At 37.4% G+C, this 24324-nt stretch overlaps 1 protein-coding gene across 2 annotated transcripts in view; it reads right to left on the bottom strand.

Annotated features, from left to right (window-relative positions):
* Positions 1–17237, bottom strand: part of LOC127844152 (uncharacterized) — a 32692-nt gene extending 15455 nt beyond the window's left edge. The window contains exons 1-11 of one of the 2 annotated variants that reach the window (XM_052374167.1): positions 17108–17237; positions 16311–16464; positions 15879–16074; positions 14777–14792; positions 12153–13519; positions 10403–10511; positions 9774–9925; positions 8295–8445; positions 5598–5741; positions 4843–5020; positions 23–93 (exon numbers count right to left, since the gene is read on the bottom strand). In XM_052374167.1, the coding sequence (XP_052230127.1) occupies positions 23–93; positions 4843–5020; positions 5598–5741; positions 8295–8445; positions 9774–9925; positions 10403–10511; positions 12153–13519; positions 14777–14792; positions 15879–16074; positions 16311–16464; positions 17108–17207 (2638 nt within the window). In that variant the 5' untranslated portion in view covers positions 17208–17237. Of the gene's footprint in view, positions 1–22; positions 94–4842; positions 5021–5597; positions 5742–8294; positions 8446–9773; positions 9926–10402; positions 10512–12152; positions 13520–14776; positions 14793–15878; positions 16075–16310; positions 16465–17107 lie in introns of those variants that run through there. The other variant, XM_052374168.1, reaches the window with a different exon arrangement.
* Positions 17238–24324: the final 7087 nt, after the last annotated feature.

The following is a 24324-nucleotide window of genomic DNA, read 5'->3' on the forward strand; positions in this document are numbered from 1 at the left end:
TAGGCCTTAAGTGTTCATTTACCATTTTTAAAGCAAGATTTCTTCCACGTCTTCCCATGATGTCCATCACTAGTATTCTTGCTTGTAGCATCACTGAAATAGACAAGCAACCATGTGTCGTCCCCGGTTTTAACCACGTGGTTTTAACCGGTTAAAACCGCCACGGTCAATACTCCCAAAGTGGTTATTACTGGTCAATAGAAAATATTAACTTTTCTTTTTACATTTTTCAGCATATTTCTTTAATCATACACTACTCATAGTAGAAATATCAGATATACAATGAAATATGCAGTTAAATACATTTGTGTATCAATATATTACTGGATATATGGACCATTGAAGTTTGCAAGACCTGATCATGTGGTCAATATACTTTGATAAGGTGGTCGATTGAGGTTTAAATAGCGGGTGTAAGAGGTCAATATACCTGAATAAAGTGGTTACTTGAGTTTAATAACCAGTTTATATTGTCGAAAGGCCTTAATTAAGTGATTGATTGAGATTGTATTAGCCAGTGAATCAATGTATGTGATCAATATGCTAGGTTAGTTGGTCTATTGAGATTTAAATGGCTAATGTATGTGGTCAATTGTCTAGATGAAGTGGTCGATTGAGATTTTCATAACCAGTATATGTGGTCAATTGCTCTGAAGAGGTGGTCGATTGAGACTTTCATAGCCAGTGTATGTGGTCAATTGCTTGGAATAGGTGGTCAATTGAGATTTTAATAGCCAGTGTATGTGGTCAATTGATCGGAAGAGGTGGTCAATTGAGATTTTCATAGCCAGTGTATGTGGTCAATTGCTTGGAAGAGGTGGTCAATTGATATTTTCATGACCAGTGTATGTGGTCAATTGCTCGGAAGTGGTGGTCAATTGAGATTTTCATAGCCAGTGTATGTGGTCAATTGTCCAGATGAAGTGGTCAATTGAGACTTTCATAGACAGTGTATGTGGTCAATTGCTCAGAAGAGGTGGTCGATTGAGCCTTTCATAGCCAGTGCATGTGGTCAATTGCTCGGAAGAGGTGGTCAATTGAGACTTTCATAGCCAGTGTATGTGGTCAATTGCTCATAAGAGGTGGTCAATTGAGATTTTCATAGCCAGTGTATGTGGTCAATTGCTCGGAACAGGTGGTCGATTGAGACTTTCATAGCCATTATATGTGGTCAATAGCAATGTTGAAAATGCCAACAATCATATAGTCAAAGAATCAGTTTTTGTCATCCTAGTTCAGCATGAGATTAAACATCAATCATAATCTACCAGCTTCACAGCAGGTTGCAATAACATGGTGTGGATTAAACATCTGTCATGGTTCAATCAGCTGACATGTTTTATGACACACCTACTTGTAAATGATTGGCTACCTGAATATAATATTCATCATGGTAAGCACCACTCCTCCTTATTTTTATTGGGGTACCTGATACCTGTTGATTATTCAATATCTTAATTAACCCCTCCCCAACTAATCTTGGTGTAGTAGTCCTCTAGTCTGATTTAGCATAAAGGTGTTGATTGCACATGTATGCCCCTGTAAACCCTTTAACCATATAATAATCTGAGAAAATGTTGGCAAATTGAGCAGATTCTATTATATGGGTATCGTCTAATCTCTCAAAAAGTAAATATGTTGCTTATACTCTGTATCCTAATGAATGGCAAGATCTTTAAATTTGAATACCATAAACATATATTATTTCATGTTCATAAAGGCATGCATAAGAAAAATAATGTCGAGGAGGTAAAGGGTTAATGATGATCGTATTGCAGGCTAAAGACAGCTGACCCTTTTTAGTCAAGAAGTTGTGTAAAAAATAAATTTGTTTTTTAAATGAATATTTTGATCCATTCTGTGGTTATTCAACTAGTGATCATAACCACTTTGTGTTTAGTATCAACACTTGTATATTTCATGTAGATCTATTAAAGTATAGAAACTCCTTATTTTTATATTAAATAAAATCATGTAAATACTGGTATGAGGTAAAATAAATAAATTTAAAATTAAGGCCAATATGGTGGAAAATGAAATTCTATTCATTAGCAAACTTTGCATTTAATATGCTTTAAGATAAAAGGTGGACAATTGAGATTGTATTCACCAATGCAAGTGATAAGATACTAAATTGAGACTTAAAAGTTTAATAGCCAGTGTATGTGGTGGTCAATATTCTCTTATATTTATAAGGTGGTTGATTGAGATTTTGATAGCCAATTCATGTGGTTAATAATTAATATGGTTTAATAAAGTGGTCAATTGAAATTATGATAGTCAATGTATGTGGCCAATATGCTCAGTTAAAGTGGTAAATTGAGATTCAAATATTCAATGTGTAGTTGTTATGCCTGGATAAAGTGGTTGATTGAGATATCAATGTGGTTATTTAAGCTCAAATAAGGTGGTCAATTGAGATTTCTAAGTGGTCATTATACCCAGATAAAGTGGTTGATTGAGATTTCCATAAGGTCATTACCCCAGGATTAGGTGGTTGATTAAGTTTTCTATATGGTCAATATGCCCGGATAAGGTGGTCGATTGACATTTTATTAAGATTACTAAGTGGTCATTATGCCAAGATAAGGTGGTCAATTGAGATTTCTAAATGGTCAATATGCATAGTCTGGTGGTCATTTGGGATTTCTTAGTGGTCATTATGCACGGATAAGGTGGTCAATTGAGATTTTTATGTGGTCAATATGCCTAGTCAGGTGGTCAATTGAGATGTCTAGGTGGTCATTATGCCCAGATACGGTGGTCAATTGAGATTTTTATGCGATTAATATGCCTAGTCAGGTGATCAATTGAGATTTCTAAGTGGTCATTATTCCCGGATAAGGTGGTCAATTGAGATTTTTATGTGGTCAATATGCCTAGTCAGGTGGTCAAATGGGATTTCTAAGTAGTCCTTATGCCCAGGTAATTGGTCAATTGGGAATTTTATGTGGTCAATATGCCCGGATAAGGTGGTCAATCAACATTTTTATGTGGTCAAAATGTTAAGATAATTTGTTTATTGGAGTTTATTTCATATTTAAGTCATTCATTTATACAAAATTCACAATACATAACACATCTAACAAACTGGTGAGTAAAATAGAGGGTTATAGCTTCTTTCTAAAACTATGATAGGAGATAAATGGATGGTCATTTCAATCGACCAGTATTGACCAGTATTGACCGGATAAAACCAGTATTGACCGCCGCCCCGGTTAATACTCATATTGACTGGTCAATTGACAACTCTGGTTGCCCAATCAGGTGATTGACCTAGGCAAATCTTTCTTGTCTAAAATAAAATTTAAAATCTTTAAAATCGGTTTCTTAGATAGTGCTCCAGACACAAAACAGGAAGGACGGACAGAAAGACAGACAATGCTAAAACTAATCCCCTCTGTATTTTGTAGGGATACTTCATGTTTATACTAAAAAGCTGTATTAAGAAAACGCCAATTTACCAATGCTAATTTTAACAAGAGCGCCGCATGACGGAGCAATATACGCCCGATTCGTGTGCCATTGGAGATGATACACTGATGATTGATGTATTTGTTTTGGAAATAAGCAAAAAAAACAACAACAACTTATATAACTGATATATTCATATATATGCATTGATATCAATAAGTGTACACTTAGTCTCATTTGTTCTCTAAAACACAATATTTAAATCATAATTGTTTAGACCTACATAGGTATAGAATGGCAGTATTTCCTGTACTGATATTACTTATCTTGAAATTAGTTCCCTAAAAACTGAAATAAATATTTGGTTTGAATGTTTAAATACTGTTTGCTTTTACATTTTATATCAACTTGAACTAGAGCTTTGTCACTGAATGTGACTTATACCCCCATACCACTTTGACGCAGGATAAAAAGTTGTTTAAAAGTTTCGGATGAATACAATTTGAATTAGAGTCCGGACAAAGTGGCGCCGTTGAAAATGCACTAATTGACCCTATGACCTAGTTCTTGACCCGACATGACCCATATTCGAACTTGACCTAGATATCAACTAGATGCAACTACTGACCAAGTTTGGTAAAGATCGGATGAATACAATTTGAATAAGAGTCCGGACAAAGTGGCGCTGTTGAAAATGGACTAATTGACCCTATGACCTAGTTTTTTACCTGGCATGACCCATATTCGAACTTGGCCTAGATATCAACTAGATGCAACTACTGACCAAGTTTGGTGAAGATAAGATTTATACAATTTGAATTAGAGTCCGGACAAAGTAAAATGCACTAATTGACCCTTTGACCTAGTTTTTGACCCAGCATGACCCATATTCGGACTTGACCTAGATATCAACTAGATGCAACTACTGACCAAGTTTGGTGAAGATCGGATGAATACAATTTGAATTAGAGTCCGGACAAAGTGGCGCCGTTGAAAATGCACTAATTGACCCTATGACCTAGTTTTTGACCCGGCATGACCCATATTCGAACTTGGCCTATATATCAACTAGATGCAACTGCTGACCAAGTTTGGTGAAGATCGGATGAATACAATTTGAAATAGAGTCCGGACAAAGTGGCCCCTTTGAAAATGCACTTATTGACCCTATGACCTAGTTTTTGACCCGGCATGACCCATATTCGAACTTGGCCTAGATATCAACTAGATGCAACTGCTGACCAAGTTTGGTGAAGATCGGATGAATACAATTTGAATTAGAGTCCGGACAAAGTGATGCCTTCCGCCCGCCGCCCGCCCGCCCGCCAAGGGGTTTCACATAATACGTCCCGTATTTTATACGGGCGTATAAAAAGGCACACATACATACTCTGACCATGAGCATAGTCCTCCTAGTTTAATACTTACAACTCGCTAGATGTGGATGGCCCCAACACTGGTAAAGTCCTCTGTTTCCTGGGTGGCTCATTATCTCCTATATCTTCACTAGAAGCCACTCTCCCTATTGCAGTCCAAGATCTCTTGTTTGTTTGTGTTACAGGAATTATAACAGATGAATCGTCATCTTCATCGTCATCTTCATTATCTACAGTTTGTGTAAAATATAAACAAGAGCTTGTTTTTTAAAACAACATACATGTATGCCTCCCCTAATTCCAGTCCACAATATTATACTGATATATATGATAAAGGTCTGAATTAACAAAATTATCTTACAATGGTTTGCGCACAAAAGCTTTAGCTCAATTCCAGTATGAAAGTTAACACATTTAAGGGGCACAAATTTTGTGGGTTCTTATATAGACCCCATATTTAATATAGGTCTCACTAGAAAGATCTGAAAACGAAGGACATCATGCAAATCCTGATATGTAGTTGTCATAGTTCCCAAGAAGCAGAAAATAAAATTCCCCAAACATTTTTTGGATGAAATTCCAATTCTTCTTGACTAAAACTTTGTATATTCACACAAGTTCCCTAAGCCTTCCCCAAAAATGCTCACAAAGTACACTGAATCAAAATGACAGATGACTGCTGACCACAAATGAGCACTTTGTGTCTAAGTTTAAATCATTTAAATGTTAACATTAGCTAAGTCTTGCTTTAAAACCCTGTTTTAAATTATAGTAGCCCTATCATATCTTTATGTGAAATACACATACCCTCTCCTGACAGTACCGATGGTGCATAGCTTGAACCAGATGAAAGTACAATACTCTCATCATCTGATGGTAGTCCATCGTAATCACATCCCAATTCATTTTCAGAAAATTGCCTCGAAGGATCAACAACAGCAACTTGTCTTCCTGAAAATTTCCAGTAATCTTTGAACAACTTTGGGACACAACATAATGCTATTGTACTGGTAAAAAATATATTTAACCAGGGATCACTTTTGGGCGCGATTGCACGATATTCTCGCGTTATTTTGACGAAAATCGCATAAAATTTACTCAAATGCGATTAAAAATCGCATCCGCGCATCTCTTTCCTAATTTGCGACTTTTCACTGCAATGGAGACTTGTCGGTAACTTGTTTAATCATCTGTGGTTCATTAGACGCTTGCATTTTCCTTTTAGGACGAGTGGCATGTCCATATAATTATTGTTCATTTTTAATTAACCCCCTCTCCGCGTATGAAGCCTATTCATTTACAAATGACACTTGGAATCCCTAACTGTGGGTATCCCCCTTTTTACCGACAGCGACTCGCTTTAGGTTAGACACTACCAAATGAAATCCTTCTTTGTTCTATAGTAAATTCCTGAACTTTAGGCGCAAACTACACTATGACCAAGGTACGATTGAGTACCATAGCCATACATGACTAAAAAGATATGTCCATTCTGCATTGAATAAGGCATGTTAGAAAAAAAAAAATGTTTCTCCCAAGAAAGATATTGTCACCGGAAATAACATACTGTATTTTCTGATGGCGTGCACAACACATTCACAAACCATACCGTGTTGTAAAAGAACAGGTAAACTCCACTAAGAGTATAGGAGTTCAGCTTGTTTTTATTTTTCTCATTCTACGTTGCATTAGCTTGAATTTGATACCAACATATACAGTATATCTCAAAATGGGAAAAAACAAGCTCAAAACAAAATATTTTATTTTATTAACTGAGAAAAATGTGGATAACGAGTTCTACTACCAGTCCGCATTTGGTATAGTCTAACCTTTAAGCGAAATTGATTGTTTCGATTGCGTCATTTAATATTTAATTCGCATTTGGTATATTCTAACCTTTAACAGGTTTGATATTGTGCGAAAATCACCGTCCACGAGTTGTTCTCGGACTCGAAAATGGTGCTTAAAGTTATAAGCGTTTTCTAACACGGATCAAACTGTGAGATAACAGGTCCATGAGACACATGTTCTGGTGACATATGCACTATGTGTTTGTTTATTGCTGTGTATTTGGGTAGAGAAGTAGGACATGCATGACGTTCTCAAAACTGTTTTGTTTATTTACAAAGATAAATTGTTCTTACAAATGCACAGATGCTTTATTTTCATTGTAATGAAGGCTGTCCGCTGATGTAAAATCTCATTGTTACATGACGTAAAAAGAAAAAATCCCATTCATTTTGTCAAAATCTCATTGATTCAAGGCTAATGGGATATAATCTCATAAAGGCATTTGTCAAAAGTGATCCCTGTTTAACACATGCGCTTTAAGTGTGGTCAAAAACACACCCACTTACGATTTTTATATAAAACTCTGGCATAATCATACATGTTTAATTAAATGCATTAGTGCAGGATATTGCAAGCATAGACAGTAGACACTTGTAAGGTCAAATTTCATTGGATTTTGTTTTGGGGTTTTTCGCCATATTAACAGCATTTCAGTCATATTATGTCAGTCAGTTCACCTACTTACACTGTTCCTACACAAGCTAAGTCTTTTTAAGAGGGTTACCGGTATAATGTGCACATACTTAATTTATGACAGTGAAGACAGCTGCCCTACTTCAATCAGAGGTAGGGGGAAAATGTCTGTAGAAATATTTTCATGACTAATCCCCACACAAATTATGTGGACAGGCTGGGGCTCTAACTCTTGACCCCTGGATTGTCTGTCAGACACTCTACTGTCTGTCAGACACTCTACTGACTGAGCTTACAAATATTGGCAAATTTCATACTAGTGCATTGATTCTTGAAGGTTTACAATAAGACTGCAGATCGTATACTTTCTCTCTACTTTCATTGTTGGTGTTTTAATACATGTATGTCCATGACAATAGAACACTGCAATTTTTTTTTAATTGTATCAACCAAGCTAACCAGGCTCAGCGCCATATAAATAATAAACTGTACATATTTAAGGTGTATCAATGAACTTATATCGATACCATAAATCCAGGCAGAATTGCATTTCCTAAGATTCATGCAGGTGTGTTACTACTGAAGGAGCACATGTTAGCAACACTATCACTGGTCACTTCTCAACATCTGGACAAAAAAAGATAATAATTTATATTTTAACTAAAAAAAAATGTTTTTAAAGTTCATGAAGAAATGACAAGGTATGGACCAGACCCATAAACAAATCAATTTTTACTTTTGACCTCTAAGTGTAACCCTTACTGTAGAGCTCGGACCTGTGTCTTGCACGTTACACACTGTCTCGTGATGGTATTAATTTTTAAAAGTTATTTCAAAATCCATCAAGAGAAGACAAAGTTATTGACCGGACATGAAAAATATACCCTATTTTTAGCTTTGGCCTCTAAGTATGACTTTGACCTTGACACTAAGGACCTGGGTCTTGCATGTAACATATCAACTCATGAAAGTGACCTCTTTATGGTACTTGAGAAAATTAAACTGAAGTCAGTATCATACCGAGTCCATAGTTCGTCCTGCTCTGTCTGTCATGGGGGTTGGTGGCATTGGGCTGCCCCAGCAAAAGGTCGCCTTCTATCTGCATTAGTTCACAAGTGGGATCTACTGGCTGGTTCAGAGGGTTCACATTTGAGTTCTGTAATGCTAATTCCTGTAAAACACCATGGACTGATGCAATAACACTTTACCTTCTAAATATATTGAAAATAGGCAAGTCCAATTTAATTTTGCAACAGCCCATTACTAGTTTTAGGGATTTCACTCCTAAAATTGACACTGGAAATTCTGATATGTTGAGTCTGTCATCAATGTGGATCCTGGCCAGATGCACAGACTTGCCTGGCTCTATAATGGTGGCAAAGCCCTAAAGATATCACCATTGGGCCTAACAAGAAATATTTGTAAAATATATATGCTATGCTAGCATCAACAAATTAGTCACATTACACTGAGTTTAAGCTGCCAATTTGGGATCACCAAAACCTTTTTTGGTCACTGTGACCTCAAACTAAATAGATCATCTGCATGACCAAACTCACTGTCAAATATAATTATTAACTGTAGGGCTAAGTGTTCTCTAGCTATGTCAGAAAAGGTTTTATAGTAAAGGTCACTGTGACCTTGAGCTTTGACCTACTAGCCTCGAAATCTACAGGAGTCATCTAATGGTCATGACCATCCTCCCTACCTAATATTGGGACTGTAGGACCTAGCTTTTTCAAGTTATTAGTCGAACAAGGTTTAAAAGTAAAGGTCAGTGTGACCTTGAGCTTTGACCTACTAGCCTCTAAATCAATAGGGGCCATCTGCTAGTCACAAACAACCTCCTTACCAAATATGAGATATGTACTAGTGTAGATCCAAATGTTCTCTGGCTATAGGCCTCATATGGAACAGTATTTAGCAAAAGGGAGATTCAGCATTGGTCAAAATTAGCCTACGAACAGTCAATCGGGACAATGCTGTTCTCTTATCATCAGAAAGGTTTGTACATCATTATGGAGGAGTATGAAAACAATCAACTACATGTCTCAGATGTCTGAATGCCTCTTTTCCTAAATCATGTCTCATACTGTGGAATCGTTTATTTTCACATGTATCAAATTTTCGTGACAATGGCTAAGACAGTTTCACATGGACTAAAAACATTTCATGAAAGGCTGATAAAAAGGTCACAAACACCCATTTCCCCTGCCAAAGGATCATTTTACTGAAACATGAAAGGCCAGGTGCTCACCTTCTAATTACCAACTACTTATACTCCAAGTTTGACTTGAATCATGTTAATATTTTTGCAGATATGCTCTGGACAAACTTTTACAGGACGCATGCATACACAGACACTTACCTTTACCACATAAAAATACAAAGCGCAGGTTAAATGTTAGCTCTGGTTTTAAATGTGTGCAATTATCGGAGCATGTAAATTAAACCAACACAAAAATATATGAGTCTACAGTGCCAGCACTGGACACTCACCTCTAGTGTTTCCTGCTGTTCCCGGATGAGGCTGGGCTCCACCGTGGGCTCCACCGTGGGCTCCTGATTGCCAAGCCTGTCAGACATGTGCTTCAGCGTATGTGTCAACTGTTGCAGTTCATCCCAGAACTTGTTGGTGCCATGAGGAATATCTGCAATAAGCATTAGCCCAATAATTGTGATGTGCAATGTGATAAGGGCAACCTGTTGGATTCATATTTATATAAGGCAAGTTTTGATAAAACCAACATTGCTTCAGCGACTAGTGTTGACCAAGATCAGCCTGTGCATCCATACAGTCTGGTTACTTATAAGGGCCCACACCATTCTCTGGAAGTCTCTGAAATGCTTCATTAGACATCTGATAGGCATCAATGACCTAATAGTGACAAATGTGGACTCTGACCCAACAATGTAGATGCACAAACTGATCATGATCCACCTTGATCTCATCGTCCACAATGTTAGTTTTGATGCGTGACATAGACCATATCAATTTGCAGATATTTCTGATTGATTAGTTATAGATTGCAGGTTATACAAGTACACATGTAGAAACTCCCTGTCTCTATCCTCATGTCTAGCTACATTTGCAACACTGTATCACAAGTTAAAAACCTGGCACCAACCTTTCGCATCACCATCCTGCAAATCAGTGGCTTGTTTGATCAGCTCCTCTGCAGCTGTCTGTATAGACTTAAGGCTGGTAAGTCGCACAGCCATCTCCTTCATCAGGGCCTAAAATGGGCAAAACTGCGTATTTATCTGGGATTTGTTCATTTAGATCTTACACTTACTCTGTCAGATTGAATTTTGTACAAATGCAGGCTGTCAACAAGCTTTCGACAAAAATTTAAGAATAAATAATATAATGGAAATTACAACGTAAATAACAGTTTTTTTTTATGATGGCCACAAAAGTTCGAACACACACGCGCACATGCATTAAGTTGAATATTTGGCAATAAAACTGTGTTTAAAAAGTGACTAATAAGCTCTTTTTATTCATTTAATAGGAGTTCACCTCCTATATATGTACATTAATAACAATTTGTATTACATGAACTTGCTTTAATCTTGACAACAGCACCAAATGCAAATGCTTTCTGATATGTTCGTCCTGATCAGCATGCATAATAATGAAATACATGTTGTATACAAGCTCATCAGGGCCAGGCTAATGAATAATTTAAGTAGCCTACAGGGACCATTTTGGCCCAAGTTTTCAGTGAGAGTATTTCTCTCATTTGTCAAATTTTGGTGAGAGATTTTAAATGTTGATGAGAGATTTTATGAAAACCATACAATTTCATTATTTGAATATATTCTATAAAAATAAAAGAACAGTTTGTTAATAAGCTGATTTTGGGGAAGACGTTGGGCTTGTTGTATTGGAGAAAAAAAGTGAGTGGTAAAGTTTTTTTCGGGGAAACATTTTACTCATCTTTACCATATATCAGAAGACAGATAATGAACACACAATTTGATTAATGAATTAAAATGTGTGAAAATAATCACGATGTTGTACATAAACTGTTACAAATTACAGTACTACACACACATATTTACAAAATTAGACTTCATATAGCTTCGCAGGCACTATGAATATGATAAGAAAACTCACTATCAATAAGAAACATAATCAAATAAAGACTTGACCTTGTTTCAAATAAATGTGTGCATGATTCAACCTAACCATCATCAATATAGGTATTCCTATCACTTAAATAGTCAATCAAACGAATGTTACCGTTCTGTATCATGCTATCTAATATTTTGGTTGAACCCATCGTCTGCGTGTATTTATCGACTTTATTTTCGGTATCACCGTCAAGTGATTGTGTACATCATAATTAAAAATAAGGGAATTCCCTGATGTTTGGTTGCGCAATACACAGTCACGTGACAGGGTATTCCTCAACCGGAAGTTGACATAAATAGCCTCTCTTGATCAATGAACGACGTTGTTACAAGCACGCTTCAAGTCAATGATCTGCAAAGGTGGGTGATGTGCGCACGCATTTCTTTGTCATTTCCGGAAAGCTACAACCAAAACCAGAATAAGCGATACACGATAGTCGTTCGTTAAATGGAAACATTTCAGGAGCGTTGCTTGTTTTGCTGAATCAGTCTATGACTTGGTACGATTGCTTTTCGGACGCGAATCTACAATTTTTACTGCTGCAGATTTGAGTGCGAGATTTTCTCTCATTAAGTCAATTTGTGTGCGAGATCTGTCATTTTTGTGCAAGATATCGCGGAAATCGCGCCTCAAAATGATCCCTGAGCCTATATATGTATGTAGACCTATGACAATGCTGTTTATATATATAAAAAGGTATTTTTTGCAGTACACGGCTAACTTAACTGCACACTTACATTATTACCGGAGATCTGGTCCTGTATCTTGCTGGGGTGTACCTGCTCCTCAGTCATAATCTGTGTCTTCAGCATGTTGCCCAGATTATCTGTAGTCTGGGCCTCCAGCATGTTGCCCAGATTATCTGTAGTCTGGGCCTCCAGCATGTTCTCCAGATTATCTGTAGTCTGGGCCTCCAGCATTTCGTCCAGATTGTCTGTAGTCTGGGCCTCCAGTATGTTCTCCAGATTGTCTGTAGTCTGAGCCTCCAGCGTGTTCTCCAGATTGTCTTTAGTCTGGACCTCCAGCATTTCGTCCAGATTGTCTGTAGTCTGGATCTCCAGCATTTCGTCCAGATTGTCTGTAGTCTGGATCTCCAGCATGTTCTCCAGATTGTCTGTAGTCTGGGTCTCCAGCATGTTCTCCAGATTGTCTATAGTCTGGGCATCCCGCACGTTTTCCAGATTGTCTGTAGTCTGGGCCTCCAGAATTAACTCCAGATTGTCTGTAGTCTGGGCCTCCAGCATGTTCTCCAGATTGTCTGTAGTCTGGGCCTCCAGCATGTTCTCCAGATTATATGTAGTCTGGGTCTCCAGCGGGTTCTCCAGATTATCTGTAGTCTGGGCCTCCTGTATGTTCTCCAGATTGTCTGTAGTCTGGGCCTCCAGCATGTTCTCCAGATTATCTGTAGTCTGGGTCTCCAGCATGTTCTCCAGAATATCTGTAGTCTGGCCCTCCAGCATGTTCTCCAGATTATCTGTAGTCTGGGCCTCCTTCATGTTCTCCAGATTATCTGTAGTCTGGGCTTCCAGCATTTCGTCCAGATTATCTGTAGTCTGGGCCTCCTGCATGTTCTCCAGATTGTCTGTAGCCTCTGCCTCCAGCATGTTCTCCAGATTGTCTGTAGTCTGGGCCTCCAGTGTGTTGTCCAGATTGTCTGTAGTCTGGGCCTCCTGCATGTTCTCCAGATTATCTGTAGTCTGGGCCTCCAGCATTTCGTCCAGATTATCTGTAGTCTGGGCCTCCTGCATGTTCTCCAGATTGTCTGTAGCCTCTGCCTCCAGCATGTTCTCCAGATTGTCTGTAGTCTGGGCCTCCAGTGTGTTCTCCAGATTGTCTGTAGTCTGGGCCTCCTGCATGTTCTCCAGATTATCTGTAGTCTGGGCCTCCAGCATTTCGTCCAGATTATCTGTAGTCTGGGCCTCCTGCATGTTCTCCAGATTGTCTGTAGTCTGGGCCTCCAGCATGTTCTCCAGATTATCTGTAGTCTGGGCCTCCAGCGTGTTGTCCAGATTGTCTGTAGTCTGGGCCTCCTTCATGTTCTTCAGATTGTCTGTAGTCTGGGCCTCCAGCATGTTCTCCAGATTGTCAGTAGCGGCCACCAATTCTTAAATATTTTTTTTATAAAATTATCGCAAATGGTGACAATGTCAACAGACAGCATGAGCACTGCAATGTATCCACATAAATATTAACAATAGGGCCCAAAGGGCCCTGGGTCGCTCACCTTAGGAAAAGGTCAAAGGTCACAGTGGAGCCATTTACAGAGGACCACTAATGTTGTCCACCAAATATTGGTAGAGGACCTCTAGATGATGTTATACATCGAATTAATATGAAAGCTCTGGGACTTGTAGTTTCAGACAAGAAGATTTTTGAAAATTGAATTTTGAAAACCTAATCTTTGACCCCGTGACCTACTTATGCAACCAGTCAGAACCATTTGAACAATTCTGCTAGGGGACCACCCAGGGATCATTCTTTTTGAGTTTGGACAAATTCCTATTAGCGGTCAAGAGAAGAAGACTTTCGTTTGAAGTTTTCCTTATATAATTCAATGTAAAATTGTGACCCCCAGGGCGGGGTCAATTTTATCCCCAGGGGCATATTTTGAACAATCTTGGTAGAGAACCTCTAGATGATGCTATAAACCAAATATCAAAGCTCTGGGCCTTGTAGTTTTAGACAAGCAGATTTTTGAAAATTGCATTTTGAAAACCTATTTTTTGACCCTGTGACCTATTTATGCAACCAATCAGAACTATCTGAACAACTTTGGTAGGGTACCACCTACGGACCATTCCTGTGAAGTTTGGTCAAAATCCAATGAGCAGTTTCAGAGGAGATGTTTAAGTAAAAAATTTGATGCACAACGGACGACGGACAAAGGCCGGTCACAATAGCTCACCCTGAGCACTTTGTTGGAGTTATGCTCCGGATAAAATCGTTTTGGACGGGCGGACGAAGGGCATTTCTAATATACCCCTTGCCTTTGGCGGGGGGATAAATAAACTTTTTCAACATGAACTGAAAATAAACTCACAGACACTATTGCATGGTTTCATCTTATCTCGTTTTTGAAACATAACAAAATTCAATGATTTTTTTTTTCAATAAAACCGAAAAGGATAATTAGAATATAGAACAATGATGTAGCTATAATTCAAAATATGCAAAATATCACCTTTAACTTAATCTTGAGATTTTATTTAATGGTATATTGATTTTGTGCCTACTTTAAGCAGCGTAAATATACAGCAGGAAATTATCATACCTCAATACCTACAACATTATGGGATATTTCATTTTTTGTCTAAGATTTAAACCATGCAACAATGCATTCAACAGCATGAACTGTGTTTACCTGTGTCAGCTTTTCTCTGTAAATTTATAAAAATTTTATTAGCCAGTTCTAAAGGCGGATGCTAGGTAGTTTCCAACAATCATATTTCATGTAGTTGTGCTTAAAGGGAGATGTGCCGGGTCAAGCAGGTTTTCTCTGTAAAATCATGAACAGATCGATTTTTGTAACACTTATGTGTACTTTTCACTAAACTCTACACTTCAAACCCTCCAGGAGGAAGTTTTCAATTAATTTTACCGGACCTGAAAACAATCCGCTGAAGAAATCCCTATACAAAAATACATTCTACATTTAGTGATCATTCTATATTTAGCTCATCGCTGAGCTTACTATTCATGGTGGCCCAGGCATTTTGAAACAAATGGCGACGTCGATAGTCAGCAAGGTACACCGAATGCGTATTTTGGGTGAAGTGATCACATGACAATCCAAAAACCACCACAGCTTTACGTGGGAAATACAAAAATAGCTAACCTATGCGCGTCGCATAGGATAGAAAACACCATTTATATATCTTTTTTTGATAAAATATTGGTTTGAAATATTTCGGGTGTAAATCAATATTTGAGCTTCAAATAATGATATTCAACTGACCCTTTTCACAAATCTGTTCCATTTATCAATCCTGCACATCTCCCTTTAAAGCCATATGTCAATGGACTTTGAAAACATCTGAGGTGGTACTTGGCATGCAAACTTTAACATAAGTGGTTATGCCGACGTGGACACCTACACTCGGGTGACTAGTATAGCTCTCCTTATTCTTCGAATAATTGAGCTAAAAAAATGACATTTTGTGTTCTATTGTGTAATAGAACTATGTGGGGCACAATGATATGTTTACTTTGTAAATAAATAGTAATTTCTGTCAAGTAAATAGATTTCAAATCATAAATGTTTATGAAAACAAATGGCATAAAACAAAAAGAAGTGTTCAATTTGCTTCTTAGAAACGACAGAAATGAAACAATGAAACAAACTGAGCCTACTTTCTCAATGTGAGTCTGTTGTATGAGCCTGAATCTCAGATCGTGGGTCATTTCTATATATCCTTCCATCTTCAGAAGAGAAAAAATGAGTAACAAGCTCTGAGTGTACATACCTCCCAAGGCAAATCCTTAATGCCGTAATCATACAGTAACTCTTCACCTTGTGGAATATCTTTAGCAGCAAACAAGCAAAGATATGGCCTTTTGTTGAACTCCAGGGTTTTCATAACACAATTTCTACCTTTACCACCGTGGTTCACCAGACGACCTAGCCGAGGCCCAACATCTAATTCACTAGTAGCATCCATACTATATAAATGAAAATTGTTTTAAAAATAAGAATTCTTCCAATCACCTGTGCTCAAATTGGCACATTTGGGAGATTATTATCCTAGTGGTCAAAATGTTGTGGAAAAAATTGACTTCAATCACTTTCTAGCAGATATTAACTGGTAAAATATTTTTTTTAAATTTCTTTTTTTGTTCTGAATATTGCGTTATTCAACTTTAAAAGTTATTTTTATTACAACTTCTAACATACTTACCACCACCCTTTCCTTTTATATTGGAAGAAGTATCTAAACACGGATGGTTCACGTTCTTCACGTTCTTCCCCTTCTCTTTCTGTTATCAGTTCGCCGGGATAAATCATTAAGAAATCTCCTTTTGTTCTATTTATTGTTGTTCTAACACCAAGACCTATCAAGCAAAACAAAAACAAAAACAATTATATAAACAAGAGGGCCATGAAAGCCCTACATCACTTACCCAAGAACACTGCTCTAGTTTAATCAAATTCAAAGGCAAATATTACACATGGTTTTACTACAACTTGACTTACTTTTTGACACTCAGTTTGGTACTTACTTTGACCAAAGACCTATAAACTATAAGGATACGCAACTTCTATATAGAAATAGAACAAATATCGTAAAACTTCACAAGGCAGAACGAGACTGCGAGAACGGAAATACTCAGATGTTTACACTGGCCGCCATTTTGTATTAACACATGATTGGTCGCTAAAATATTTTACAATTTTGTTTCAACATTGCTTATATGATCTGACAAAACTTCTCCCTGATTTGCAAGTGTAGTGAGAGCCCTTTAGTTTAATTTACTTTAATTTCTCTGTCTACACTCTCTGGATAACAATTTTCAAGTGTCTGAACAGCCAAAATAGAAAATGTATGAGTTTGAAGACGACATGTCTTCTATGTATTATAGTTAAGATTTTTGGCCTGTCTAGAGATGTATGGTGGCCAATGTATATACATGTACACAGTTTGTTTTGTCTAAAATATGTTCCAGTTTATTGATAACATAAATCAAAATTTAATACCTTTTGGTGGTATATGTTCAATAACAAAATCTTTGAGGTCCTCCCCTGAATCAATGCAGTCTGCTGCCACATTCTCCTGTTTCTTTCTTCTTGGTCTCATTTCCTGAATATATTAAATAATGTTTTTTCCACAAGCAGTCTTCTGACTAACCAACTATATACATATATAATATATATATAAACAGAAATATCGTCAGAAACGGGGTATCTGTATCAAACCATAATCTGGGTTGTCTATGTATACTAAGATATGTGGTAAGTTATGGGTCCTCAATTTCAATATTAACCCTTGCTGCGAGGTTCTATAAAGGTACGGGATATATAGAGTACCCCGCTAAAATGAATGCCATTTCTATACACTATCGGACCTACTACAAGCTTTAATATGGTATGACGGTTTATAATCCAAAGATTTTGCAGTTGTTTAAATTGACTGAAAATAAATTTCATTAATAAACCGTGTTATGGATGGACAGGGGTAACATACATGGGTAAAAGTTCAGAAAAGTGAAAATACTGAAATTTCAAGCTGGGGGCCGCAGGGCCCCCGGTGGGTACAGGGCAACGCCCTGGCTGGGGGTTCAGGGGGCCGGAGGCCCCCGGAAGTTCCTGGATTTTAGCATATCGGAGTGCAATCTGAGGCCTTTAAATATACTTAAACACTGATAATATTCTCTACATTTTGAAGGTGAAATAGATGACAACACTACAAATCAAAGGTTCAAAAGTTAGAAAAGCAGAAAGTTGATCTACACAATGTCAATTTATTTTCACAATCAGTAACTGTAAGATGAGAAAGTTACTAATCACCCAAAAGTCCCTTAAAATTGACAGGATCTCAAAAATATCTACTGAATCGTGTCTAGGAATGATTTTTCTTTTCAAAAACACTTTTTGTTTTATCAAAATCCGTCAATGCAATCAGAAACAGCAAAGAGTTTCACAAAATTCTGCGTAAAATTTCACCATGACATTCCTGACGTCCACGGACGGATGCACGAAACCGGTAGTTTTTAGCAAATTTTCACTAATTCCTTCCCGAAAATATCCAAAAGCCACATACCTTCGAAAGATATGTCCATTCTCTTTCGATATGATGCGGTTACAACATCGAGCATCGGACACACAATTCACATTTGCGATATTAACAATAAATATTCACTGTTTGACGTTTGGAGTCGGCCATTACTTTTTCTAATGGGAGTAAATAAATAACGTAATCCCATTGGTTGTCAAAATTAATTCGATTGATTCGGCAATTATCATTGTTTTCTTAACCAATGGGATGACGTTATTTATTTACTCTGTTTAGTGAAGATAACAACAACAATTTGACCTGCCGGTCCTTGGACGTCAGGAATGTCATGGTGAAATTTAACGCAGAATTACCACCCCCCCTCAATTTTCTCCTCGAATTTATGCGATTTGGAAAAACGGCCCTGACGAAGATCGGAAATACGGAATTCCGTCATAATACGGAAATCTTTTATCCATGAACATATGAAAGACTGATCGTGACATTTCAACTACATGATTTCACGATTCGAAAACAAGGAAGAATCGTGAAATTGTGAAATCATGAAATTCTGAAAAGAAATAGCTAAATCACGAATGAATGAAATCGAGAAATTACGAAATTTTGAAGTGAAATTGTGAAATCATGAAGTTGTAAAGTTTTGGAGAGAATTTTGTCAACAAAACTTCACTATTTCACGATTTCGTGATTTCACTCCAAAACTTTACGATTTCGTGATTTCACAATTTCGTGATTTCATTATTTCTTTCAAAAACTTCTTCTTAAGCACATGCCTACATTGCAATCATCCATTTTCAAAATGGCGGAACTTCCTGAAACCCGTAATTATTTAGAGGTTAATAAACAGCTACAGTGTGCCGTATTTAGTAACATATGTAATGTTCATTTATATACACTGCCAATATGATCCTTTTTAACAATCACTCTGTGAAATATGTAATGATATATACCCCATAAAACATGAAAATACAGAATGTATTTTATATACCCAATAAAACTTATATACAACTGCTTGAACTTGTGAGGTTTATATAGGTTAAGAAGATGTTTGCATCACTTGATGACCACAGATGAAGGATAAAAATTGTGTGCACACCTAATCTAACCTAGCAAATAACTGGACCTCTCTAATGAGAACATACTCCTTACCACATACACACTAAAGAAACTACACTTTACTGAAGATCATTATTCCATCTCAAAAATAAAGCATTCCATCTCATGTATACACATAATATTAATAAACCAATAGCAATAAGTGTCAACAACACAAAACTTAAGATAATAAGATGCACATTCTGAAATATTGCAGAATCCATGCTGAATTCACAATGGCTGTAAAACCACTTCCTGTTTGCTTACAAAGACCCCATAATTACAAAGACCCAACAAAGCAGCATTATATATATTTAATTTTATGTTCTTATATAGACCCCATATTAAATATAGGCCTCACAAGAAAGGTCTGAAAACGACGGGCACCCCGCAGATCACGGTATGTAGTTGTATCATAAATTGAACATGTTAAAATACACAGTAGCTCCAGTTGCCTAAAGTAGAAAATTATAGAAAGTCATAAAAAATATACACCTCAATAAATTTGGCACACAAGTGAAAATTTGTGTACATGTTAAAAGGCTTAAGTAACTGAACTAACCGTTAAAATTGCACCATTTCCACGACTGTTTACAACTGTTAAAATTGCCCGAGATTTTTGCATGCATGTAAATACAGTACAGCTCGCAATGATTGTATGTATTTTGCGCTTACTAAGTGATCCAGGTTTCAAGTTACATTATGTAATGGATCGTTTTGTATGTACATTAACTTTGTTAAAGTGTCTGGGGAACACTCTCTCTCTCTCTCTCCTCTCCTCTCCTCTCCTCTCCTCTCCTCTCCTCTCCTCTCCTCTCTCCTCTCTCCTCTCTCCCCTCTCCCCTCTCCCCTCTCCCCTCTCCCCTCTCCCTCTCCCTCTCCCTCTCCCTCTCCCTCTCTCTCTCTCTCTCTCTCTCTCTCTCTCTCTCTCATATTCATATTCTTTATTAGCATAATGCATTTACAATACGTAAAGCCAACATGTAAACAACAATACATTAAGATACAGTGATAAGTGTTATTTGCCTGGAAGAATTAAATTGAATTTCGGATTTTGAGAGATATTTACCTACATCTATTAGCATTCTTCTATTCTGACTGGACATTAAACCTATAAATTTCTGTTATGTCGTGAATACACAAAAATAGTGTTTAAAATATATTTGTCATACTTTGGGCACAAAATATCACAGACACTAAATTCTTATATCTTAATCGGCCATATTTAAGACTGCTAATCATAGTTAAGATAGGGGTATAGCCAGGGATCAGGAAAATGCCGGTTTTATCGGTTTTTGACCGATTTTGGTCGTACTGGACCGATTGCAAATTGAGATTTATCATAAAAATCGGTCCGGATTTCACAGACAGGTGTGACATTCTACACACTTACCAGTACATTTATCTCCGCAGTCCCGAGATTAATCCGCTAATTGATATCCCCATGTCAAAAAATGCCCGAGGCGATCATAAATTAGGGGAATTAACAATGTAAACAATTGGGCACGCTTGATTGAGAAGTACAAGTGACACACTTGTTCCACGAAAACCGATTATTATTTACCACATTCGGTCCAGTATTAAATGATGCATGGTAGATTGTGAATATTAAAGGAGTATTATTTTGTTGAATATGATAATATTTCTTGCTTTCTTTGCAAATACTACATGTTTTATTGACATTGAACAACTTAATTGGTCATTAATCAAATCATCAAATGGGAGTCTTATAGAGTTCAAAAACAAATAGAGCTCATTCTATCTACCTTCTAAACCGATTGGACATTTCTTTCTAAAATAATTAATAAGACCAACAATTCTAAAACAAAATAAGATGTTTTTAATGTGATTTCAAATAAAAGGCCTATTTTCACATCACATCAAACATAATGTATTGTTCCATGCATGAAAGATTTAGAGAATATAGTCTTTTTTGGAGGGGGTGGGGGGTGCGGGGCGAAGAGGTATCAGAGGGTTTCGGCCGTCTCTCGGACCGATTGGGATTCGGAGATTTCCTGATCCCTGGGTATAGATGTCTTAAAAAGAGATTTAAGAATTTTACTAAGACTGTTATTATGCCTGTTATTTTTCGTGAAACGCAACACAAATAAAGGCAGTTAATTTAAGCCTGTAACTTGTAAGTAAGACTGTTATGGAGTTAAGAACAATAATGGACTTAAGAATGTTCGTGAAACCGGGGCCCGGGGTCGTAAGGTTGGTTTACCATGTCGTTTAAAAAACAATTAAAACTAAATGTAAAGTAGGTGAGGCTTTCCCCGATTTAAGTAGCACCTATTGTCATATTACGACAATATCAATGAATCTTTGTTAGTCTATGGTACCATTTTTATTGCTTCCGTGATTTTTTTTGGAAACAGTTCCTAGTAGGCGGCACCTCTAGTCTCAATAATGAACCGTGAACGAAGCTTTTTTCATCATTTGGACATTTATCGTGCTTCGCTACGTCTCAAGTCTATCGTGATTTTTATGTTACAAAAGTTCCGATCGACCGACTGTGTTCTTTTAACATGCGATATTTCATATTCAAAAGGACTGACAAATAAATGGAAAGCAGAAATACATACATGAAAAAAAATTGAATCGTCTCAGCCCACACGAGTATCCGATTCACCTCTTATAAGCGAGTTATCTGTCAATTAACATCGATGAAGCTCAAAATTAGCTTTCGACTTCGATTTTGTTTACGACCGCGGCGAGATTCTCGCGAGAACATACGTCATCGTATTACGTAGTACAGTATGGGGAAAATGTACGCGTCTTATCCAAAATTGAGTTACAAGTACTAAATTTATCTTTTATATAATTAATGATTGATCTCTCTTCACATACAGATTAGGAAAAGGTGTTTTCGTAAACCAGCCTTTTAAGCACAGTCCGTAATGATTTCTTTTTTCAAATGATTCATATGTACTTCATTGTTTTAGATATAAAAACGGTCATATCATTCCTAAGAGTTGCGCCAGTATCAGCCAATGTGGTCCACTAAGTCTGAAAGAAGCCCAATTCAGCTTTCCATACATGTTTCACTATAGAGAAAAAAATACGGCTTTTCCTCAAATATATCTTCCCGTTTTTATGACAAAATGTTTAACAACAGTCGAATTCCACAAATAAATCCATCGTTTCAAAAAAGTAAGAACAAAAATATAGAATCAAATAAAGACAATACGGATCAAATTATTTTAGTCATAGTATATTATCAAATGCTCACAAATATTTTAAGACGGTTATACGCGTACACTATTATTTACAGTGATATGTGGAATTTGAGTGTCGGCCTACTTCTCGGACCGTGTGACGTAGCTCGTTGCTATTCGGATGTTTCGGACTTCTACCTCCACATTTTTTTGCACTTTTTATGTGTGTGATTTAAATCAAAGTTTTGGATATTAATACAATTGTGACATTCTTGAAACATCACACATCGGAAGATAAATGGTTGAGCTCCAAATCGGTATGTTTGATTTCACATTCCATTGCATATTAATGAAGTTATAGGCCGTCAAACGTGCGCAGAAAATCTGTGCGGAAAAATCTACCGTAAAAATCACGATGGACTCTGGACTCGAAGGCGTCAGTCAATATGGTGCCCGGAAAAAAGCCCCTCGGAAAAAAGCCCCTTCCACCAATTTTGCCAGTGCGGAAAAAAGCCCCTTCATCGATTTGCCAGTGCGGAAAAAAGCCCCTTCGTCGTTTTGCCAGTGCGGAAAAAAGCCCCTTCGTCGTTTTGCCAGTGCGGAAAAAAGCCCCTTCGACAATTTGCCAGTGCGGAAAAAAGCCCCTTCCAAATGATTATGTTTAGAGCGGTAAAAATCCCCTTAGAAACCATAGAGTAAATTTACTTTTTTCAAACAGACTGGGACACAAAAAAGTAACATGTGAACGAAAATTATCATATTGTATTATATTTATTATGACAAGCAAAACTACAAATGATGAAACATATTTCAAAATATCTTACATATCTACATTACATCAAAAAATATCACTGTAAAATGTCACTCGTAGTCTCTTCACCGAAGACGGATGTTGTGTCCAACAGTATCTAGGAACTCACCCATTGTCTTCCTTCCGGAGCTGTACTGCTGGCAAAGGGTCTGCAGCGTCTTCGTGTGGAGTTGTCTTCTTCTCTTATGTTTTGTCACAGTCTTTCCTTGTCTAAAGCGGAGCACATCGGCCTCTACCATTGTAGCGTCCCGTTGAACACACACAACAGCTGTCCAGAGGGAAGGATTAGCATGACCCACCAGCTTCGCGAACCCACTGTTCCACTCCTCACAGACGTTGTTTGTACGTTCTTTGCCGCTCAGGGTACTGTCGAGCACGTTCCATGTGGCGGATGGGAAACGTGGCCCAGTCCTCCTGAACTTAATACGGCCTTTTTTAGGCCGGCCGCCTTTAAATGAAGGTCTTTAACATTTTTCGCAATGTTTGTTGATTGGAAAAGGCATGTTTTTAATGAATATGATTTGTTTGTCAATAGTGTGGAAATTTATATAATAGACATACCGCTCCAAGTATAATAATCATTTGGAAGGGGCTTTTTTCCGCACGGGTAAAATTGGTGGAAGGGGCTTTTTTCCGCACTGGCAAAACGACGAAGGGGCTTTTTTCCGCTCTGGCAAAACGACGAAGGGGCTTTTTTCCGCACTGGCAAATTGATGAAGGGGCTTTTTTCCGCACTGGCAAAAATTGGTGGAAGGGGCTTTTTTCCGAGGGGCTTTTTTCCGGGAATCAGTCAATATAGCAATAGCCTTCGAGACCAGAAATCTGGACTAGCGGCACCTCATGAGGTTTTAGACGGCGGATTTCTGCCGGCTACTTCTGAAAGCCCTAAGTTTCAAACAGTTTATAATAATTGTTCAACATTCCCACGGGATACCTTTATTGGATCTATGATGCTTCAAACTGTATGTAAATGTAATGTAAAATGTTAATCACCCTGCCTCTTAGTCTCAATAATGAACCGTGAACGAAGCTTTTTCATCATTTGGACATGTATCGTGCTTCGCTACGTCTCAAGTCCATCGTGATTTTTATGTTACAAAAATTCCGAACGACCGAC

Source organism: Dreissena polymorpha, chromosome 9 (genome assembly GCF_020536995.1).
Source record: "Dreissena polymorpha isolate Duluth1 chromosome 9, UMN_Dpol_1.0, whole genome shotgun sequence".
NCBI lineage: Eukaryota > Metazoa > Mollusca > Bivalvia > Myida > Dreissenidae > Dreissena > Dreissena polymorpha.